The sequence below is a fragment of the Nothoprocta perdicaria genome, unplaced genomic scaffold (genome assembly GCF_003342845.1).
Source record: "Nothoprocta perdicaria isolate Ctin4 unplaced genomic scaffold, notPer1 scaffold_53, whole genome shotgun sequence".
NCBI lineage: Eukaryota > Metazoa > Chordata > Aves > Tinamiformes > Tinamidae > Nothoprocta > Nothoprocta perdicaria.
Window position 1 is genome coordinate 1,845,687 of NW_020455788.1, and position 18,302 is coordinate 1,863,988.

Genomic DNA, 18,302 nt, shown 5'->3' on the forward strand with positions numbered 1-18,302 from the left:
ATTGCTTATTGAGAAATCGCATTATCTTATAAAGGTGAAAAGCACAGATTTTTTTCAAGTTACACAGCACAGAAGTTCAATTGTGTTTCATTATACTAATTTTTTTTTGAGGTTTAAAGTACTGAGATAGTTTTTCAAGCTGAAATTGCATTCATAGTAATGAAAACCAAGAGACCTTTGTTAACACAGGGATCTAAATGAGAAGGCAGCGCAAATGCCAAAATAACTGAACTTTTAATTTAGATTCCAGACGTTTTTGCATAGTATGGACCATGGTTTAATTAAGAGCTTCATGGATGCTTCCTTTCCCATTTACAGTGACATGGACAGTCTCTTCTCTCATTCTTGAGCACAAAACATCCCTTTGGTAAGTACAGAAATTGTTTACATGGAAAAAATATTAGGGAAATTTCATGAATGTTCATTGTTTGATGCACCAGCAACTGGAAATGCGGAGGAGGCAGTGCTGTCTTTCAGCTATCCATGATGCATCAGCCACCGCTTGGAGAAATACTGGAAATTCCTAGCTTGGGAATCAATTCTTTATCATTTTCTAAAGCTTTGATCAAATAAAAAGACTTTTTAAATAATTACTGGAAATTAAAGGAAACATAACAGAAGACAGAGTGGGTAAAAAAAAGTAATATTATGGGACATACATTGTTAAGGGTATAAAGAATTTCATATCATTCATGAACATTTTCTGGAGTTTTGCAGACTAAAAAACATAATTTATATAAATATTTTGTATGTTAACATCAAATCTTTCAAAAAGCATTACAAACATTTAATTAACAGATGCTTCATAGGAAAGAGGAAATATTCTTGATCACCTTTTAATGTTGAGAGAAATTGCAAATACCAAGGTGCCAGAGAAGGAAAAAACGATTAGGAATCTGCCTTATGGATTTCCCCATTGTAATGACAAGTTACATGATRATGAAAGAATGAAAATCTTATACTGGCATCAACTGGTATAGCTGCTTTCCTAAGACTGTAGATTTCATTAAATATAAAACTCTTAAAACCATAATCAAGGACCTGGCAGCACACTGAAAACATTTTAAGTTTTAGTATGCTGTGAATGAAAAAATTTAACTAATTTTGTGGTAAGTAAACAGCATGCTATGATATCTGTGTATTACTCATATCTGTATATTACTATTATATCTGTGTATTAAAAGCATCCTTTTTTATTACGAGCATCATTCTATGGAAGAATTCATGGGCACGTATTTCAGAGATGAAAGTGTGGCATTCCTGAAAGATTCCCGCAGATGGAACACAAAGGGCCTCCTTTTAAAATTATATTCATGTGTGTATACACACACACACACAGTGTCCAAAAAAAGTCCTTACTGAAGAGCACTGTGTATCAGCATTCCTAGAAATAACCTATGATATCTAAAAAAGTGCATTCTCTTCTTTATAGATTTATTCTGAATTTTTTTTACTTTATCCTTTGAGAAACTAGCGTATCAGTTTACTAAAATCTGACTGAGTAGGTCAACACTTGTAATCTGTAAAATATGACATGTTTTCATAATATCAAAAGGAACGCTCTACTTAGGCAATATTTTATAATATTGAAATCACTACAGGAGTAACTCTAAAGTTATTTTCCAGACAGACTGTTAGACGTGCACCATAGCTATTTAGCAACAACTAAACATGAAACCATCATCCTGAACAAAAAGCAGTTTAATAAAGTTTGAAGCATCCTCTACATTTAATAAGCTGCTTCTCAACGAGTTCAGCAGTAATTTCTTATGTCAATCATTTTCACATTCTTTAACAAATATACAAGATAATATCTATCCTTAATTATATCTATCTGTAAATTTAGAATTCTAAGTCTCAGCACAAAGTTTTTTTAACGAACATGTATATAGTCACATATATATTGATCATATTCATAACAGCAAGATCATACTAATAACAGCAAAATATCTTAATCTTTAACAGAAAAAGCAAAATGTTGGGAAAAAAATTAAGGCTGGCTATATCAGCCAAAAATAAAGAAGAAAAAACACTAAAAGAACAAGTAAAACGTCAAATTCGAAGGGGCGAAGGATGAGTGGCTTAGCAGGGTATTCAAGCAAGACCAGTAACTATGTGCGAGGAGTACACAGCAGAAAGGACGAGCGGAGAGGAAGTGTCAGGAGAAAAGAACCCCTGGGCTGTGAGCACTCGAAGGCACTTCATGGGAGCAGAGGAAGGAATCAGTGAATCTTGGGAAAGTTCTGTACCCCCAGCACAAGGAAGTGAYCCACAGCTACCTGATGAAAGGAAAGGAAAGGGTGAGGTAGGCAGGACAGAGCATCCCTGAACGCGGCTCCTCTCTTAGTCATTTTTACAAGATCAAAGAAGGGCTGTGTTCCAGAAGAACGAGAAGGACTTTGATGTAAGGTCCCTTCTGGCAAGACACCACGGAAGCAGACCAAAGAGAAACGTGTGTTAACCCTTCAAGATTTCCTGAACATTCATAAGTACAGGGTATGGTGGCCAGGAAAGTCATGAGAGCTAATTGAAAGATTTGCTTCTTGATGGAAAGCAGATGGAGAGGACTTGAAGACACAATGAAATAAGGCACACACTGTGCRAAGTGCGTGGGGTACTGTCACCCCCTCCAGTTCCTCTGATAGATAGGGTGATTAATCAGAAAACTGATGCAAGTTTTAGGCTACTGCTAAAGTATAAGAAACTACATTACTAAGTAGGTACGCATAGAAATCTGTATTATTGGTATTCAAAATCTTACTTTTATGAACATAAAAAGTCACAACAGAACACAAATTATCATAACAAAAAGTAAATTCATATAAAAGAGCTATTTTACATAATAGTTACAGAATAATTAGAATTATTCTAAAGTTATGACATTGTAACAAAAAACAAAATCACATCCTGAAAAGCCTGACCCAAATATTCTGACCAACTGGTATCCTCACTTCTGAGTTCTCTGCTGAAAAAAGTCATCTCATCTATAGAGGAAAATATAACACATATGTTCACTGGAATAACTTCAATGGAATAACTGGCATGAGTGATTTAAATAAAAGGTTCTTGTCTTTTAAGTCATTGCCATTAAGGCAGAGAACTATAAAATGCAGCTGAAGTTACAAGCAACGCACATCAGCAAAGCCTGCACCTGCTAGAGGCACCTTTGCTTCTTTATCAGAATTAGATGCACTTCCCATGGCAGCTGCATCAATACAGACTTTTTCCCCAAGAAGAATTATGCACATTTGTCTAGAAAYAGCATAAGGACAAAGTTAGTAGTTTCATAAGAACCCACAATGAACTAAAACACTTATCTGAAGATAAATCATATTCATGATGCTAAAATATCAATATCCCTCTCACATTCAGTAGTGATGCTTCTTTCCTCACAGCTTCTGCTCCTGCCTCCTTTGCACACCCAGTAGGAACAACTAGTTGCACAGCTGTCTAGTGAATCAGACTGCAGAACTGCAGTGGGAAAAATAAAAAAAAACTCAAAATACAAAAGTTTTATAATAGATACCAGGTCAGGTGCAATGTCCTGAAGGAGACTGGAAATACTGCACTATCCTAGGGAACCAAGTGAGTTTGCTTGGGGACAGAAGGTTCAAAAAACTGCAGGTACTGCAGAGAGAACAGGTAGGGGATTAACTACCAGCTCAAACAAATTGCTGAGAGGAGGAGCTGAGAGGCCTCTGAGATGATGCAAAAGGCTTCTAAGCTATAAAAGGAAACTTGGGTTGCTGCAGCTCACAAAATCATTGCATTAGATTAAACTAATCTTGGACGCAAGGACCCGCCCTGCAAAACGAAATAATAGAAAGAGATTTGTTCAGGCCTCTATTCCTGCTCGATCTTACCTATGTTCTTTAAACTTCACAGGCTTAAGAAGTTCATTATCCTACCTTATAGTCAACAAAATTTGCTTTTCTGAGTTTAAAAAGGTTTTTTTTTTTTTTTTCTTTTTTTTTTCAGGCCTCTTAATATATCTCTGAATATATCTCTGAAGTGGATCTGTCCAGGCTGTTGTAATATTTCTTTCACAAATTCTTTTTGGCTAAGATAGCGAGTTCATGACATTCTCACACCAACAATTTTACTGGAAATTGCAGGAGGCAGAAATGAAGTAGATGTTAGAGAAAGGAAATAGAGCAGCCTGCCACACATGCCTTTCAAAATACATCCACCAAACCACAGCCTTGAGGTCATCGCTTAGAACAGAGCTAGAGATTAAAGAACTGCACTTATTGTTAGGTGCACATGATTTTATTTTCCTTAAAAGGTACATGCAGGGTAAAAARAAATCATTTTAAAAGCGACTCTAAGAAGTTTATGGTGGTCTCGCATAGAGCTGCACGAAACTTCATATATTCTTGTGCAGATCAATTTCTTCCCAGTCTCCAACTGGATGAGAAACTTACATAAAAAACACAGAGGAGTTTCTTAATGCAGCAAAGGAGTGGTCCAACTCAAGAAACTTAGCCCTGGATATTTGAAGCTTTTCTATGCATTTTGCCTAGCTTGTGCATGTCATGTCTGTTCACTCCCTCACCCTTTCTTGCATCTTTCAAGCCAGATGAACCTTTCCCTCAAAATACTCCCAGGAAAATGTTGTCTACACAACTTAAGGAAACAAAAATAAGAATCGTGTTGTGGTTTGAATTTTGTTTCTTATGTGTCTGTCCCWCTTCCATTCTCTTTGAACCAAATAAGCACTGTACTTTTTGACTGCATTGCTGTAATCACTCAGGTGACAATAAGAAAATTCTACAAAGAAGAGAATTTTATGAGTATTTTAATTATTATGTATTTAGCGTTATAAATGCTGCATAGATATGCAGCTATGTATACATATATATGTACACACTGTAAATTGAAGGATTCTTATCTCTCTCTCTCTCTCTCTCTCTCTCTCTCTCTCTCTCTCTCTCTCTCAAACAAGAAGCCTTCATCATTCCTTTCCTCCAGGGCTTTTCTATCATAGCTCATGGTGATACATTCAGAGAAAATAAATATTACTCTGTGTGTGTTTAAAATCTGTTAAGGGAAAGGCAAGACATTGTTCCTATCCTTAGGGAACTGAAACAGATAAAAAAGTAAAAATTACTCATGTTTTTACAGTATTCACTACTGGCTATCTAACATCTGACTTTCAAATGTACTTAACTGTGTGTGTATATATATTATATATATACACACACACATATATATGTATGTGTGTGTGTATATATATTATATGTATATATACACATTATATGTATATAATATATATACACACACATATATATATGTGTGTGTGTGTGTGTGTATATATATATATATATAGTGGAATTGAATTTAGCTATTACTACAACTTAGCAAGTTACAACTTAAGCAACTTACAACTTAACAAGTCACTAACCCAGAAAGAGAGGAAAACAAAATTATTAACTGTCTGTGAAAATATCAGTTTAAATGATTTGCCAAACATCATAAAAGAACTTTATGCCAAAAGTAATAATATGCCTTGGGAGCAACAGCCTCACAATGACTATACTTTTCTTGCCTGCAGTTTCAGGCAAGAAAATGTCTTAGCATCATATATCTTCCTGTCAGTAATAATGAAAGCCGTGATTGATTTCAAGTTGGATTTAGCACCATAAACTTGCATCCAAATGCTACCTCCCAATTTGCATTAATAAAGAAAATGATATTTTACACACAAAATAACCTACTTCCTCTTCCTTATCTAGACAAAATATAGTAACAATGTTACTACAGAAAATGAGATAGGAAGTATATATATTTTTATCAAAATACCCAGAAAATATATACATGGATTGAATTTGTATTAAATTGTGCTTTTTGCAATAAATTACTCTCTGGCTGTACCAAGACTGGGAAGGCACAAATCAGTTTATTTCACGATTCCTTGATGKCACCCAGCATATGTTGCCCTTGCCAGTGTGCAGATGGCTTTTGAATATCTGCAATACTCCACAACCTCTCTGGGCGCTCTCGTCCGGTGCTCAGTCACCCTTGCAAGAAGACAAGTTATTCCTCATGTTTAGACAAAATTTCCTGTGCTCCAGGTTGCAGCCTTGATATTGTCTCAACACTAGTTTCTTTAGAAGCTATCTTTTAGATTAGAAAAGAAACTAAAGGCCTGATAAATCTACTGCATATAGTATCACAATGCCTATGTCTACATAAGAGCAAAAAAGCATAGTACAAAAATGCTAGGGATAGCCAAGAAGTCCACATGGTGGAGCACAGTGTCAGCCAGGTGCCTTACTAGCTTGAGGCATCTGGATAACCCTTTTGCATTCACTCATTGTACATAGATGCCTTGAGGTTTATGTCCTAGAAACTTAATTTCTTAAAATAATATTCCTCCATGCTTTTAGTTGCAATGTTCACGTGCACAGAAGAACTGATTCTGCTGGCACTTTCCAGTGTAAACATGCAAAAAGCAAATACTTGGAAAGATTAGAATTGCTACATGGAACAGAATAGTATCCTTTGCTCACTTCTACCACACTTCTCTTGAGGAAAAAGCTGTACAGGAAAGGTACATTACACTGTATGTTATACAACTGGTTCTCAAATACCATAGCAAAAACTTAGAGCTTACAGAAGAAAGCGCAGCCTGTAACTATCATATGTATCTTTATTCACTTTAAGTTAAAATGAATACAAAAAATTGAGAAACAAAAGGATTTTTTTAATACACAAAAATAAGATGTATTTGATAATTTGGAAAAATAAGCAGCAATCTCATTATTATAGGTTTGAAAATAAATTCATTAAACTTACCATTTCTAGGGCCAGAATACGTTCCTACAAATAAAGCAGAACATGCAGTTAGAAATTGAGGAATGTAAATGGAAAATAAGTTGAGGAATGTAAATGGAAAATAAGTTGAACAATGATGAAAATGCCCTTCTTATGCATTTATACAAGTCTTACTGGATAGGGACTACAGGTCTTGACTAGAACTCTGAAAATCAGTCAAGAAAGAAACTTTTGAAAAACTTGCTCCACAATATTTTCTCAATYAGCACTATTAGATTTTCTTACCAGAAATATCTCTGAAGAATGACTGTCATCCCATTAATAAAAAAATCCCATGATAGACAAATAAAAAGCAAATAAAACAGGCTTGTTTCAGTTTTAATCCATCATCAAATAGAAAAAGTATAGAATATACATTATCCGGAAAATGAGCCAAACTAAAAATACTCTTCCATTGTGTATACAGCAGGAATTTACAGAAAGTATGAATTTTAATATTCATTCTATTTAAATCCTTAATAATGTTAAGAAAAATAATAAGCTAGTAAAATCAAGATGATATACTGTGGTACTATTACCACATCTGAACTAGGCATAATATTTTCAGGAATTGAAAGATTATACACTTAAATATTTAGGCAAATTCATAATTATAGTATTTAGACATTACAAGAATTCTCAGCTTATTCATCTTGATCTTAAGAGGTAAAAATTCTAAGCAATTAAATTCATTTCTGCAATTTTGGGTTGTTTTCCAATATTCTGTAGAATTCTAGAGAAGTCCTGAAAAAAAGGCCTACTCGGGTGAACCTCTTATGAAGCACTACACTGTCTTCAGACATAAAACATACTAGATATGTCTAGGTAGAAACCAGAGCTTCCTGCATTTTCTCTCTCTGCACAGTAATAATAGAGGATCCCAGATCTTCTTGAAATATCTAGAATCTAGAATAATAATGTAGAAAAATAAGTGATGTTTTTGTTAAAGGAGTTTGACTTGTCAAAACACATCCATATACAGAAGTAAAACTCAGCTATATCGAGCTTTTGCATACCAATCTTAGAGAAACTCAGGTCACATATTTAGATAGGACCATGTGTTAGGTAAAGGTATCTGATGCGAAACAGCAGAATCAGGATCACTGGAAATGCAGGCAAGCACATATATATATATATATATATATATGTGTATATATATACACACACCATAATATACTCTTATGATGGAACTTTCTCCAAAATAAAATTACTCCTGATTCAATTTGAAGGAAAGCCATTAGAACAATTTGTCAACTACAGGGCTTCACATGAAAACAGATACAGAACTGCTTCACATGAAAGCAGATCCTTTTACATTGATGTAACCAGATACGCACCTGTGTAAACTGCTTGCGCAGACGAGCTCTCAGCCTTGTTGAACTTGAGCTGCCAGAAAGCTAGGCCAACATTTTTGTTTGAACAGGAAACAGCTGGATTGGTGTGTTGAGTAATTTTTGGTTCTTGCAAGTTGCTGCTCCTTACCGGATTAAACTGTTTCTGTTTTGGTTTTKGGCTTTTTTTTGATATCTCTAGCCCTCAAAATGTCCCATATTCAATACAGGAGAAGAGAAGGCTTTAAAGAAACTCCTATGGTCAAAACTCAGACCAATATATAATTTCATTTTACTTAACAGCTGTATCTTGGTTAATTTCCTCAGACATTTTTCTGCTTCTAGTAGAGCTCTAGAACACTGCATTTTGTCTAACCTTTTCAGTATTCATGCTGTGTATCACTTTCTGCAATTTGCTAAAWTTTTTTTTCAGTTTTCTGAAGATTATACACACTAACTTCCTACACTTCAGTGTTTAGTCATTCCAGCTTCGCCGTGCTTTTTAGCCAATTTCTTTTCAAAGGAATACATGCTTTCTTTGACTGTTACACTTAAATACTACTCCAAGCAAAGCCTAAGGTAAATCATACTTTTAAAGCGCAAATTTTAGGTAGTTAGCACAAAGAGTTTAAATGCTAGATGACACAGTATGAGGATTATTCTACCGTATCAAGTTCYAGCATACAGCAACTGTTCCCTTAAATGACAGACATTTAAGGTTTCAGACATTTAATACACTGTCTTTAATTAATATTGAATTAATAAACTGCCTTTAATACTGAAGTAAGAGACTTTAATTAGCAGAGGAAAACAATACATTCCAAAAAAATCAAACCTATCCAATGAAGTAGAATAAAAACCCTTTTTGCACTTTTGAATTCAGATTTGTATATTCATGTATGTTTTCAATTAAGTTAGTAGCATGGCATAAAGAGAACAACTTAAAAGAAGCAGCATTCTTCTCATTGATGTACTAAATTGTGTACAAATTCAGCTACGAATCTCACTAGATATCAGGTCAATCTTTGGCTCCGTATGTTTCCAAAGCTGAACTTATCTTAAGTTTTAAAAATCCTAACAGTGTAATAGTATTTAAAAAAAACTAGATGTTACAAAAAGTGAAGTTGGTTAACTTAATAGAAGGCTTACCTGTAGGGATCCCATTTCTTCCTCTTTCCTTAGGGTCTTCTCTATTAGCTCTGTAAGATGAAAAACAGAACTTGTAAAATTGAACTTACTTTGTCACACCTTGACAGAAAAAGCAAGGGGTAATACTATCTGTGATTTTTTTTTCATAGATTTCACTGTATTCCTTCTGAGCTAAATTAACTGATAAAGAGTCAGCAACTTGATTATTCCCAAGCACGAGCAACTGAAGACATGAAGACAGTTTGGTTTTCAGAAGTGAAAAAAGCCATTCCAGCAGACTGACAGAAAAACTCCCCTATATTTTAATCTTTTTTTAGCGCATATGAAGATCTAAACAACAGAAAAAAAAATCCTTCTGAAAATTAAACAGGGCAGGCATTGTTGACTACTATCATAATAATTATCTTTTCTCAAAAAAATGGAATAAAACAATTTTGACAAGCAAATCCCACTCTGTGAAAACACTGTAATCTATATATAAAAAATATAGATTTTTTAGATTATACACCATAAAATCCTGTCACCTTTTATTCACTTCTGTAACAATTAGATATCTAGGTAAAAACATGCACATATTTAATATTTCACATTACCATGTAATTTCTGAGTKCTGTGGAATGTGTCACCTGACTTTATCTTCTATTTCATTTCTATCTCATTCTACCCTCACAGTCCTTATCAATTTTTGACTGCATGCAAATTTGAATCCTATTTTCAGGTACCAGTCTCTTAAAGGTGGTGCAGACCATGTGCAATAAATTCTAGTTACTTCTTTTATAAATAGACACATTTACTTGCTGCTCTTTCTTCCTAGATTCTATGCAGCTTTCTTCAACTCCTTTCTTAAAATTAACAAAATAACTTTCTTCATATTCTCTCCATGTATTTATGTTTTTCTGGATTATCCTTTGGTTTGCTTTTCAGCACAGTGATTCAACTGCCGTGCAAATTACTGTGGCAAAATGAGTTGCCATCAACATTAGCTAGTGATAGAATTTGGGTTTGGAAACTGAATGCCTTGTATATTTTCCTTGGGCATATTCCAGTATTGTAATTGAGCTGGTAAAGTCAGTATTGGAATAACAGCTTTCTACTCTGCTTTATTTTAACATTTGAAATTTCATTTTGCAGATTATACACACTCTTCTAAGTGAAAAGGATGGTAGTACAAAGTTCCCTTTACAGCAGCTAATTTCTGTTAGCAGTCTCTAAACTTGAAAGATTTGCATCTGAAAATATAGCTATCTAGAATACATTCACTTTATTATACAACAACAAGATGCTTCATAAAATCTGTCTCAAAAAGGACAGGTAAGTATTGCAGTGATGTTATAAATGATTGATTTAGCTGGAAGTGCTCTACTTTAAATACTTAATTTCATTAATGATAATTATATTAATAATAAATTTCATTAATGATAATTATATTAATAATAAAATTAAGACGATCACCACTAAAAATGAGGATCCCATTTAATATTACATCTAAATAACAGCATATTATCTCCAAACTGAAGCAAAGAGAAAAGTCCATTAAGAAACACAACATACCATAAAATTCTTTAAAAAAATGAACATTCTTAAGGTCAGAATATCTTTGCTTACTTAATTTGAAAAGCTCTCATTTCATTTAAAATTTTAAAAGATTTCCTCTACTTAACTACTTCTACTTAAATACTCCCGCAAACATACAYGTTTATATATTCAGTGCCAGAAAATAAAAGTACAATGACTTTAAGTTAGCTAATGCATTTTGCCTGTAACAGACAGAAATTGTGACTGGCGATAGAAATATGTCCTTTCATGCAGTGGACCTAATCTTGATTTCTCCAGCCTTTCTTTCCTAAAGGAAGTTGCAATACATCRTGAGTGTCTACACAGAAGGGACTCTGCTGTGACCTTTTTTCAAGCCCTAACGCAACCACAGGAAGAAAACATCATTCTCCTGGCCCACAGAACACGCAAGTTTACAGATTGTCTAGAAAGCTCAGCATTAACAAAAAGATATTACAAACACACCTTCAGACATTGCTTCATTCTTCCCAAAAGATGATTAACACATGGAAAAAGGGAACTGACTTTTACAATTAAAAGTATTCMTCATCAATGTTTTTTCAAGCTCAATAAGCACCAAACAAAACTAAGCAATACTAAAATAGTAAGAGTTAAACTCCATATAATCTAAAGTTTACATCTCAGCTATAGTTACTGCTATCCACCAGTGAATAGCAGCTGAGTGTCACTGAAGTTATATCACCATAGTTTAGATTTATCGGATCAAAATTCCAGGAAATAGATATGTTATGATTTAAAACATTCCATAAGAATGATTATCTTGTTGTTTGCGTCCGACACTAAAACAGAGTATGCCRCAAAATATTCTAAATTTTGACCTAGAGGTTAATATTTTATACTCCATCAGGACTCCTAGGTAAGTGAGGAAAGAAGATATGCAGTTATTCAGAGAGACCTTTTTCACCTCCCACTTGTAATTTTCACTGATGGTGAAAAGCATCGGCACACAGATTTAGGAGCAGATGTTTAGCGATTGGAACGGGTAAAACACACAGCAGTCCTGTCTTATTTATACTGGCTGATCCACCAGTATGACAATAACTCACTCCAGAATGTTAAAAGCAGTTCAACTCTCTGTCTCTCTACTGGGACTAACAAAGCTGGGAGTTCAGGAGGGTGATTTCATACAAGCTGGAGCAGCTTCAGGAGAAAAGGAATTATTCTGAAAGGACATTCCACAGTCATTAAACATCTTTCATTCATTATTACGCAGTAGCTGAATTTTAAACACTGCACTCCAGATTTTAGGAAATGAAGTTGCACAAGTTCACATTTTAAGAAACTAAAGATGGTGACAGAACATGTTTTGCTGCATATTCTGTACCAAGACTGGTATGTCAGAGAAAAAGCAACATGGCTAAAGACCAGATTTATAATATTTACCACCAAGAATTAAAATTCTATATCTGTACTTTAACACTTTACCCTAGTAAAGGGGAATATGCAAATACAGAACTGTACCAAAAAAAACTCACAAAACAACAACAACAAAAACACAGTTCTTATTATAGTCACAGAGGTCTAGTCAATATAGTAGGTCCTAAAACGTAAATCAGATTATTCTGAAGTTGACACCTGCAACTTGGCTCAGTTCCAGAGCAGATTTTTTTAAGCTATCCCAGATTTCTGCATGTGGCTGGCACAGGACTCGCACCCTTCTAACGAAGTTGCAGGTCATCCAGGAAACTCTCCAGCACCTCACATGGGCAGAGTGCCGGTCCCAGAGCCACTGTGGACCAAACTTGTCCACCTGGCAGAGCAGCTACCTGCTCTCCACAGCCCACAATGGGAGCTGAGCCCCCCAGGCTAAATGCACACACCTGCACTTAGATGCCCATTTCAGAATGGGCACTGCTTGAGTCTGAGTCCCATTTCTCCCTAACATAAAACTAATGGGAATAAGTATATTAATTAGCTTCTTTATAAGTATTAATGAAACTAGGTTTATATAGTGCTATGAATATCGATATTTTGGAAAGAAAAGGTTTAGTGTTATTAATGAAAGTTAATGAAATTCTATATTAAAGAAAGACTCGAACATTAGTTGGGATTCAGTCAATGAGAGCTGCTACACAGACTTTTTAAATGGTGCCCAAAGAAAGGGCAATCTTAATCCTTCTCATCCTGTGGCATTAAAATAAAAYATCCTAAATCTTATTCAGTATGAACTGTGGTTTGGAGAAAAGYGTCTCTGGTTTGACTTTAACATCATCAAACTAAAGACAATTGTTCTCCAGTCTCTGTTCAACTAAAACTCAAATTAGTACTTTCAGTTACAACTTAACAAAATAGTTCTTGATTTTCCCAAGTTTGCAAACTTAAAAACCTATATTTTATGTTATACAAGTATATGGCACAAATTCCTTCGTGGGACATCACTTAATTAGATACTCTGATCACTTTGCCATTAAATTTGCTTTGATCAAAGACTGCTGCAGATTTATTTCAACTCTAATCATTCTTGCTTTAAAATACACATCACATATTAGTATTAGCATTCTGGTAAATGTCCTCTCAGTGTCTTGCTAAAGGTGCAGGAACAGTAGAGGTTGAGCAGTGGTTGAAAGGTCTTAAAAAATAAAAAACCCTTTTCTCTAGAATTCTTTAGGATCATTAGGTAGCTTGTAGAATCTTACGTTCGYCTTACATTACCTGTCTTACCTATCACACACCTTCCCCATACTCAGGCGATGAGATTTTCAAATCAAGAGATTTTTTAGCATGTCAACTGTTTCAGCAGAAGAAAGGACTAAAATATAACATAGAAACCTAATTATCTGGGGAAGAAAAAGYGGAGTTCAGGTTTCTCAGATATTTCACTATTCACATCATATTCATGCCCATGACTTCCATGATAATTTTGTGAATAAAATGTACCATACTGGGTCAGACCACAGCTCCCCTAGTCAACATCCTGCTTCAGGCAGTTAAGCAGTAGTGGATAGGAAAAGGACAGAATAAAAACCAGAATGTTACTACACTGCCAGCATCCAGCAAYGAACAATTTAGAGACTTCCTAAAAGAAAGTCCTGCATCTGGAYCATCCATAACATATCCATCCCCCTTGTAGTTTTGGTTGCCAGAACATTTTGCAACAATAAGTTTCTACAATTGAAGTATGCACTGTGTGAAAAAATTACTTCCTTCAGTTTTAAGTTCAATGTCTGAACTGTCAAGGGCTTATTAACATGTATAAATTTGCTTCTAATTTATTTTCTTCAATCTTTCTTCCTGATGTTTCACACCATTATTTCTCATTGTTCCCTTAAGACTTTTCTTTCCACTTCAGTTCATATTTGAGGCAGCCACTCAAATGGGAACAGTTGCCAACATTTCTTTCAGTAAACCTCTCCTAACTTTTCATTTGTTCCAAGAAGCTCTCCTAAGTTCTCCTCTCCACTTCTAACCTCTCTGTACCTCCCATTATTGTAATTGCTGCAGTGATTGTCTTATACTGAATTAAGTAGTTCACATTCATGCTTCAATAACCAGTAACGTATTTCAGAACATTTCAAAATATCTTTTAATAATTTCTATTTGAAATATGAGAGTAAAGGAATCTATACTACAAAATCATCTACTACATATACTACAAATAMAAAAATAATAGTTCCAACATATTTGTTTTGCATTTTTAAGAGACGCCTTTGGATAAGGACGAGATAGATATTTTTCTAATATTGACATGTGAGTTTTTAATGCTATTTCAGGCTCTGCCACTGGTGTTCATATCCTCTTGGGAATTTTCTATACTTTATTTTTAAAAAGTTAAAGAAAATATTTTTCTATTTTCACAGAGCTGGTGTGAGAATTAAATTGCACTGTAATCCTTGCAAAAGATAGTACTAAAACTGCAAAAGTCAATAACAGCCCCACATTTCATTATGTCCTAGAAATGGCCCAACTTATCAGCTGAGGGAGATGCTGAAGTATGTTTGTCAAATTTATTTTGAATAGTATTCATTCTCAACAGAGACCTAACACAGCAGGAGTAAGAGGAATGGTGACTCTACATACAGGTAACATATTTTGAAGCTATGCAGTTGTAAGCAAACCATTGCTTTCCTTTGAACGAAGCTGTGTGCTGACAGTCATGTTGCAGAGGACTGCAAACAGCACCTGGGGGATTCGAATCTCACGTACTCCTCTCACAAAGGCAATTATAACCAGAACTGTTCTCAGTAATGAGTGTTGCAGTGATCACTTGGTCACACACTCAGAGATCTTGCTTACAAAAGAGAGGAATAGACTGAGGTCGCACTAAGAAATAACAACTTTTTATGAGGAATGAAATCTTAGATAGATTCTTTAATAATATAACCAACAATTTTAGAAGAGAGTATTTTTCTTCTGAAGGGAGAAACAGATACTAGCCAACAAATACTAGCAAGAATAGCTACAAGCCACTGAGGTTTCCGGACATTCATTGAGACCTAAATTCAGGCCTCAAAACTCTATTCACAGACTTCATTGCTCTGAGAAAGCAATTATCATTTACAATACAGTTGCCAAGGGACAAATCTTCATCATGTATCTCTAATGTCTACAAACAGAGGAAATACCCAGTGGCATGGAAAAAAATCAGAAGACTGACCTTGAAATGATAAAGCAAAAAGCTTGCCTTACTCTGAATCAAAGACAGGTCCAATATGAAAATACAATCCAGACAGACAATAACTGTCCTCTAGATTAAGAGCTGCAGAACAACCTCCCTTTCAGAGCAAGCAGTCTCTTGCTGTCAGTCAACATGTTGAATTTGATTTTTTTCAATATAGGCTTTCAGCCTTCTTACATTAAAAATGTTTTCTCAGCCTCTGTTACTATAAAACTTCTATCTGCTTATATGCCAAGGAGCATATTTCATAGCACTAGGAGGCGGRGGGAAAAAAAAAAGAAATAAAAGAAAAAAAAAACCTTCAAGTCAAAGCAAGGTCTAATAAGAAGGATGACTCAACAGAAACAGGTTTAGAAGAACGAGGGAGAGAAGCAAGGCCCAGATGGACTACCATAATATATACCTAATATAGGTACAGAACAAATGCACATGGTTATATATTATTTAAAGAGTTGCTCTCCTAGCCCTGCCACATATCCAGAGACTTTACCATGGCTCTTGTGTCATTAGTAATGTATAGCAACTAATCTTCACATGKGCTAAACCAATCATTACATTCATGGGGGGGATTGTCCACATGACAGTGTAAAACTTCACCAGGATTTGTCATCTAGAGCTATGAATGTTCAGGGCCCCAGCTTTTGTTTGCTATCTGAARCAACGTTCAAATAACCAAGCCAAATGCCACCCAGAAAGGAAACAAATGCCTCCTCCAGAATCTAGTGGGATGATATATCAAAATCAACACAGCTGGGACAGCAGCACTTAGCTATTCACAGCAGCACTAAATAATTGGTGACCCAGAACTGAAACACTACAGAAAAATACCTTCTGTTTTGGAAATAACCAGTTTGTTCAACTTTTCCCTACAAAAAAACAGGAACCCATGAAGTCAAACCACTACTACTTCAGTTTGGGGCTACCTCATTAATCAACAGTTTGCCTTGATCCCAAACAGCCACTTCAACTATCCTAGCAAGAAGTATTACATGTCCTACAATAGCCTTATTCTACAGACTTTCATCTGATTAACCAGCTTAGGATGACATCACCAAACCTTTTCTCACTTGAGGCCTTTCTTAAATGACCTATAAACTAATACCACCTTTATACTTCTATTTTATTTACATATATATTTATTAGCATATATTTTCAAAAATTATTTCATCAAAACAGATAAAAAAATCTCACAAAAAAACAAAACCACAGTTGTCCAACTCATACAATAAAACCAAAACCTAAACAACATTRCAGAAAATAGATCCAGTAAAGCAAGAACACATCTGAAAGACATAGCCATGAAAATTACAGTAGGACACATCAAATAAGAATCCAAATGTCAAAAGTAAATGTTTCCATGTTTTTTAATCTAATAACTTGATTTGCTGCTTTTAAAATTGTTTAGAATTTCACAATGCTGTCATTTCCTGATTACAAATTAAATACCTACTTACGAAGATTAAATTCACTTTGTACAGACCTATCCCAACTGGCCAAATGTTTTTTTCCACAATAGTTTTCATTAGAAACTATATTAAATACTCTAGAAGAAATATATATATATATATATATATCATGATTATATAAACCAAAAAAATATAACGACTAATGTTCAAGTGAGGCGCTTGGAAGAGTTGACATTTTAAACTGAAAATAGTTGACTTTTTTTTTGTATACAGCATGCAATTTTAACAATTTTCTCCCGAATGCAGCAACATTTCCTCTCTGACAATGATTAAAATCTCCCAGGATCATGTCGAAAGAAATTGAATTTGTTTTCATTCACCAAGTACAAACTTGAAAAGATAATTTGTCATTTCTTGTTTTAGAAAATCATGTTGATATGTCTACAGGCAAGGCTGCTACATAAAGCTTATATGGCATATATAAATGACACAGCAGGAAACTGAATGCCACTTTCTTCAATAAGTTCTGTGTCTTAATATCTTAGTTTTTCCTTTTGTGGATGTTTTATTATCCTAACCATATTTATGCATATCAGCAGATTTCCTTTTGCCTACATCTAAAAGGATGCTGCTTATCTTAAACTCCACAAGACACCAGAACTGATCATGGAGCTAACAGCTAAGAATGTGCCTGAGATTAYGGGCATCAAAGTTTGTGAGACAACTGATACAGCTCATTGGGACTGCAGTAACTGGGCAAATTGTAGAGGGCTAAGATAGTACAGCACAGCTCTCCTAGCTGTAGGCAATTCTTCAGRGCTCAGAAATGTGCTTCTTAAAAAGTCTGTTTGAAGATGAGAGGAAAACATTCCATTTGTAACATTCACAGCAAAGGATAGCAGGTACCACAAAAAGGAGAAAGATAGAGGAACTGACATTATTTCTTCCCATCAATCTCAGAGGAAAAAAAAAAAACCAGTGTTTTAGCAGTTAAACATTTTAATAAAGTGTCAGAAGAATCAAGTACACATGCACACACACGCTAACTTTGGAGGATTCAGTCCTATAGAGGACTTACCATTTATCAGAAGTAAAAGATAAGCTTTTAGTTCTACTTGCTTACTTACAGGCTTACTTCTATAAATTACTAAGGTCCAACTTCTAAAAAGAAATTTACTTCACCCAGATAGATACATACGCACACTTGGAGGAATCAAGGCTTCAAGGAATCTGACATCCTCAGTAAAAACTAGAGGTCAACGTTACATCAGAGAACTTCCCAAAAATTCCAGAAGTTCCCTCTTCATAATTAGACAGCTATTAGACTTGACAGTATAATGTCAAGTATAATGACAGTATAATAAAACTAGCGGTTATATAACATTCTATATCTCAAATGAGATTTAGAAA

General features: G+C 34.7%; 1 protein-coding gene across 1 annotated transcript in view; it reads right to left on the reverse strand.

Moving 5' to 3' along the window:
- CEP128 (centrosomal protein 128) overlaps positions 1-18,302 on the reverse strand; it is a 91,830-nt gene that overhangs the window by 16,119 nt on the left and 57,409 nt on the right. Inside the window, exons 18-19 of the mRNA XM_026048312.1 lie at positions 9,297-9,346; positions 6,799-6,822 (exon numbers count right to left, since the gene is read on the reverse strand). Coding sequence (XP_025904097.1) covers positions 6,799-6,822; positions 9,297-9,346 — 74 coding nt within the window. The remainder of the gene's footprint in view (positions 1-6,798; positions 6,823-9,296; positions 9,347-18,302) is intronic.